Source organism: Camellia sinensis, chromosome 4 (genome assembly GCF_055761805.1).
Source record: "Camellia sinensis isolate YWXY chromosome 4, ASM5576180v1, whole genome shotgun sequence".
NCBI classification, from domain to species: Eukaryota; Viridiplantae; Streptophyta; class Magnoliopsida; order Ericales; family Theaceae; genus Camellia; species Camellia sinensis.
Genome location: NC_138964.1, coordinates 185571610 through 185577967, shown reverse-complemented (window position 1 = coordinate 185577967; position 6358 = coordinate 185571610). Strand labels below are relative to the sequence as shown.

At 41.7% G+C, this 6358-nt stretch overlaps 1 protein-coding gene across 1 annotated transcript; it reads left to right on the top strand.

The window, feature by feature from the left end:
* The first annotated feature begins 4746 nt into the window (after window positions 1–4746).
* Window positions 4747–5763, top strand: LOC145824295 (uncharacterized). The gene is made up of 2 exons (XM_082923927.1): window positions 4747–5103; window positions 5353–5763. Exons 1-2 carry the CDS (start codon window positions 4747–4749, stop codon window positions 5761–5763), a joined length of 768 nt encoding a protein of 255 aa, XP_082780053.1.
* The last annotated feature ends 595 nt before the right edge of the window (window positions 5764–6358 follow it).

Genomic DNA, 6358 nt, shown 5'->3' with positions numbered 1-6358 from the left:
ATTAATAAAAGTTATGTTTTATAATAGTTTCAGTTACGTGGTTTTATTTCTGAACCCTATTTGCTTAAAAAGAAATCCATAGATATGTTTGTTTTTATTTTAAAGAATAATTGGCTAGAACCTTATGTGAAAATATGTTTTGTGAATACTATCACGGGAGTCCCATGCCTTGGAGGACTTAAATAACCATTGGCTTAGTGATTGACCATTTTGTGGCCCAGTGTTTGTCATGGATCCATTGACCAGTATAGTGCTAGTCACTTAGTGATGTACCGTGGTTATAGTGATTATTTCAGTTTCTGACACTTAATTAAATTGTGTATCCAACTCAACTCAATTTATAATGTTTTAGTTTAAATAAACATCCATGGCCATTTTGTGCCCTCATAGTATAATATTTCTCACTCTGCTATGTGCTTATAGCTGTTACCCCTTTCAGGTGACGAGGTTTAGCGGGATCAAGATGGAAAATGAATCACTATGTTATTTTTTTTTTATTTTTTTTAGATTTCTGTCTTCTATTGTTAAACTCTTGTAATACAGTGAAGCTCCAATGACTATGTTTTATTACCTTTTAAGTAAACAGTTGGTACCCAGTTATTTATTTTAATTTATTTAATTTATCCGCTTGCGCTGTAACTACAGAATTATCCGAATCACTTTATTTTATTTTATTTATCTTGTTACGACATTAAACCTTTGGGTACCGGGTTTGGGTCGTGACAAAAGTGGTATCAGAGCAATGTTTGTTTTTTTTCAAAAAAAAAATAATTAAATGAATAAATAAAAAATATATATATATAGTACAAGTTTTTAAAATTTTATATAATTTTCCAAAAAAAAAAAATGTATTAAACTTACATTATTATGTGATATGTCTAACGCATATAAGTCATGTTATATATATGTCTAGGCTAAGTTTTCTTGTGTTGTAGGACATGGCAAACCTATTGGAGCTATTCTGGTACGAGCCCCTAGAAGCTCATCTCCTCCCGAACCAGTTAGAGGGCTGGGATGACTCAGAGAGTCTGGTCAGGCAAGCCCATCCAACACTTGACCATCTCATGGAAAGATCCGTTTACTTACAGGCTGACCCTGATGAGGACTTATTATTCTGGAGACTTAGTCGAGATAGCACCCGCGAAAGGTACATAGGGCCAACCCACGTTGTTGGTCTTGCTCCAGATATAGAACCACCGCATTTTCTGGTCGCACCTCTACCCGTAGGCTTTGCAGAGATGAGGGGACCTACATATCCTAGTAGCCACCTTCGCACCACGACACCACCTCCCCAGCACATTATCTATACCCCAGCTGTGGACTTTACCGACGGTGCATTATACCTGGAGACACCGATACGGATTACTGGACGGGAATTCTGGGGTTATGATCACGGTGCTCCTGTTTACGTGGTTCAGATAGTATGGAGTTGCTTCAGAGTTGAGCTTAGTGGGTGGGAATTTGAGTCCATCATGCAAAGTGAGTTTCCGGAGTTGTTTCATGGACCAGTTCTCCGAGGCCAGTTCTCCTGGTGGCCTAATGGGTCATTTTAGATATCTGACCAGAAGACCCTTTTTGTGAGCTGACCATGAGTAGTCTAATCTTTTTGTATTAGTAGGATTAGACATTGATTTGGTGACCGCCAGACTGACACCTTATATATGGTAATAATGATGTATCTGGTATTAATGTGATGTATATGTGGTAATGTTAACATGATGGTAAAGTTATTATATTATATATGAAAGTGGTGATATTAATAGCAAAACTAATATGATGTATACAAATGTGGTAATAATAGAACTAATATGTTACATATGACGTTGTATCAAAATTGTTTCAATATGATATCACGCTTACATCATTTTACCTTGTAGTAATGGCCAACGAAGGAAATGAAAACGGATCATCAGTCGGCGGTACCATCCCAACGGAACAGATCATGGAAAGGGCAGTCACTAACTTTTTACAGGCCTTACAAAGCAGCATAACCAATGGGACAGTAGAAAGACGAGAAGGATCGACTACGATCAAACAATTTCAAGATCTGAAACCCACCACGTTTATCGGCAGTCCAAACCCACTAGTAGCAGAGGCTTGGGTCAGGGACATGGAGAAAATCTTCCGCGCACTACCTTGCACAGAAAGACAGAATGTGACTTTTGCCACTTTCACCTTCAAAGACGATGCACAGGAATGGTGGCTCCTTACCTTGGAAAAAGAAGATATTGTGACTTGGGCGAGGTTTTTAGAAGTATTCTATGAAAAGTACTTTCCAGATTCACTACGGGAACAAAAAGCGTCAGAATTCATACATCTAAGGCAAGGAACCATGACAGTGGCCGAATATGAAAGTAAGTTCACATAGCTGGCACGGTTCGCGACATATGTCATTCCCACCGAAGCCCGAAAAGCCAGGAAATTTGAAGCAGGGTTGGATCCTGAAATTAAGGACAGGCTGGAGGTTCTAAAACTACCAACCTACGCGGCGGTGGTAGATCGAGCATACATTGCGAAAAAAGGAATTAAAGCTTTGCGATCTGGGGAGCCAAGTCAGAGGAAGCGATTTTGGGAAAGAGATAATAGAAGGCCCAGTGTCGCACCTCCCAAGAGAATAAATACAAGCGCAACCAGTTCAACCGGTCCAAGCAATCAAAGTCCTACAGACCCTAAAGGTGGCATCATTCCAGCTTGCTCTACCTGTGGAAGGACTCATTGGGGACCATGCCGTCAAGATACGAGAGCATGCTTTAGATGTGGCCAAGTTGGCCATTTACTAAGAAATTGTCCAAAGCTCGTCCGCCCCTTTGAACCAGTCCGAAAACCCGCAGTACCTGAAGGAGCGAGAAAAGACCAAAAACGCCAAGGAAGAGCTTTTGCCTTGGTGCCTGGAAACCCAGAAGTTACTGAAAATGTTGTGTCAGGTACACTCTCTATTTGTGGTCACTTAGCCCATGTTCTCTTTGACTCTGGTTCAACCCATTCTTTTGTTACACCACACTTTGCTACCAAGTTAACGCCAATACCCAAACCTTTAGGATACATACTATCTGTGTCTTTTCCCTCTGGAAATTCCACCCTTAGTACTGATGTGTACAAATCTTGCACTGTATCCTTAAAAGGTGAAACCTTACACGTAGACTTGATACCCCTTGGCATTAGTACATTTGATATAATCTTAGGAATGGATTGGCTAGCTGCTAATCGTGCCTCTATTGATTGTAAAGCCAAAAAGGTGTTCCTCAGGTCACCAAACCAACTCGAGCTTCTCTTCGAAGGAACTAGAGCCTCTCCCACTCCCTGTATTATATCCTTCATAACAGCCCAATGACTGCTAAGAAAGGGTTGTTGTGGTTGTATCTGTTATGTGATTGTTACTTAACAAGAAACCCCCACACTTGATGCAATCCCTGTAGTTCGAGAATTTCTGGACATGTTTTCTGAAGACCTGCCTGGCACCCTAGTTGATCGGGAAATCGAGTTCACCATTGAAACTCAACCTGGTACCCAACCAATCTCAAAGACCCCTTACCGCATGTCCATGACAGAATTGAAAGAACTAAAAACTCAACTCCAAGAATTACTGAATAAAGGCTTCATCCGACCAAGTACTTCACCATGGGGAGCTCCGGTGCTGTTCGTAAAGAAAAAGGATGGTACAATGAGGTTATGTATCGACTATCGAGAACTAAATAAAGTCACCATAAAAAATCGGTACCCCTTGCCACGAATCGACGACTTGTTTGATCAACTGCAAGGCGCCCAAGTGTTCTAAAAAATTGATTTGCGTTTTGGTTACCATCAACTAAAAGTCAAAACGGAAAGTATCGAAAAGACTGCCTTTAGGACCCGTTATGGGCACTACGAGTTCCTTGTCATGCCATTTGGCGTCACCAATGCTCCAGCGGCCTTTATGGACCTCATAAATCGAGTATTCAAACCCTATCTTGACGAGTTCGTCATTGTCTTCATAGACGATATTCTCATATACTCTAAATCGCCAGAAGATCATGAACACCACTTGCGAAAAGTTCTACAGACATTACATGATCACAACTTTATGCCAAGTTGAAGAAATGCGAATTCTGGATCACTAGTGTACACTTCCTCAGTCACGTCATTAACAAAGATGGCATTTCAGTTGATCCCCAAAAGGTTACAGCAATCGTGGATTTGCCACGACCTACTAACGTATCCGAGATTCGAAGCTTCTTGGGCCTAGCCGGCTACTACCGGCGCTTTGTGCAAGACTTCTCGAAGATAGCTTCACCATTGACCCAACTAACTCAAAAGAACACACCCTTTGAATGGACGGACAAGCAGGAACGTTGCTTCCAAGAATTGAAGGACAAACTCGTGACGGCTCCAATACTGGCGCTCCCCGTGGAAGCAGAAGGGTTTATAAGTTACAGCGATGCCTCATACAATGGTTTGGGTTGCGTTCTTATGCAAAATGGGAAGGTCATTGCTTATGCCTCTCGCCAACTAAAAACTCACGAAAGGAACTATCTAACTCATGATCTAGAATTGGCTGCGGTGATCTTCGCCCTCAAAATTTGGCGTCATTATCTCTATGGAGTAGCCTGCGAAATCTACACTGATCACAAAAGTCTCAAATATCTGTTTACACAGAAGGAATTGAATATGAGGCAACGACGATGGCTAGAATTCATGAAGGACTACGATATAGAGATTCATCATCATCCCGGCAAAGCTAATGTAGTAGCAGATGCACTAAGTTGAAAAATGACCAAAAGTTTGGCATGTACACTCGTTCCCCGCAAGATCCATGGATTGCTCGCCAACATAATCGTGGAACCCGAGTTGATGGAAGAAATTAGAGCCCGCCAATGTGAAGACAAACTTTTGAAGAAAAAGTACGAGGAACAAGGAAACACACCTGATCCTGACTTTACAATTAACAATGGGATACTAAAATTTCGAAATCGAATTTGCGTACCCGACCTTCCAGAACTCAAGAAAAGGATATTGGTAGAAGCTCATAACTCGAGGGTTGCAATCCATCCTGGCAATACGAAGATGTATCACAATCTGAAAGAATACTTCTGGTGGACCGGAATGAAGAAAGACATAGCAAACCATGTCTCCAAATGCCTGCGTTGTTAACAAGTTAAAGCGGAACATTAGAGACCTGCAGGAATGTTGCAACCACTCCCTATTCCTGAATAGAAGTGGGAACACATTACTATGGACTTCGTGGTCGGGCTACCACAATCTTTTTCAAAGAATGATGCAATATGAGCTATAGTAGACCGATTAACAAAGTCAGCACACTTTCTACCAATCAAAATCATGTACCCTCTAAATAAGTTTGCCACTTTATATATCAAGGAGATTGTTCGGTTGCATGGTATCCCAGTATCAATCGTGTCTGACCGAGATCCTCGTTTCGTGTCTCATTTCTGGAATAGATTACAAGAAGCTTTGGGAACTACACTGAAATTCAGCACGGCCTATCATCCACAAACCGATGGGCAATCCGAAAGAACAATCCAAACGTTGGAAGACATGTTACGTGTATGCGTGTTGGACCTCAAGGGTAACTGGGATGAGCACCTACCTTTGGTGGAATTCGCCTATACCAACAGCTACCAGGCAAGCATTGGAATGGCGCCGTACGAAGCTCTATATGGAAGAAGATGTCGATCACCTCTGTGCTGGACGGAGGTCGGGGATAGGAAATTGTTAGGCCCCGAAATCATGCAAGTCACTAGTGAGAAAATCCAACTCATTCAACAGTGAATTCGCACCGCTCAGAGCCGCCAGAAAAGTTATGCAGATACTCGGAGACGAGACTTGAAATTTCAAGTAAGGGACCATGTGTTTCTCAAAATCTCCCCAACAAGAGGAGTAATCCGGTTCGGAAAACGCGGGAAACTAAACCCATGTTACATTGGGCCATTCGAGATACTGGAAAGAATTGGTCCAGTAGCCTATCGCCTTGCACTACCTCCTGAGCTATCTAATATCCACAACGTGTTTCACGTTTCAATGCTCCGACGGTATTTCCGAGATCCAGAACATGTCATCGATTATGAGAACTTGGAGGTTCGAGAAGATCTCACCTACGAAGAACAACCAGTGCAAATTCTCGATCATCGTAATCAAATTCTCCGAAATAAGACCATACCGTTGGTAAAGGTCTTATGGCAAAATCATCACATCGAAGAAGCTACGTGGGAAACCGAAGCACAAATACGAGCTAAATACCCGCACCTCTTCGAAGGTTAAGGTACGTCAAGTTTGAGGACAAACTTCTGTTTGGAAGGGGAGAAATGTGACACCCCGAACGTTTAGTCAAGTCCACATAAATATTTTTATTTATATATATTTATGG

What these genes read in the sequence shown, in the direction of transcription:
- LOC145824295 (XM_082923927.1), top strand. Translation starts at nt 4,747, where the DNA reads ATGACCAAAAGTTTGGCATGTACACTCGTTCCCCGCAAGATCCATGGA. An exon ending in AGAAAGACATAGCAAACCAT is followed by an intron (nt 5,104 to 5,352) that starts GTCTCCAAATGC and finishes TTATATATCAAG; the next exon opens with GAGATTGTTCGGTTGCATGG.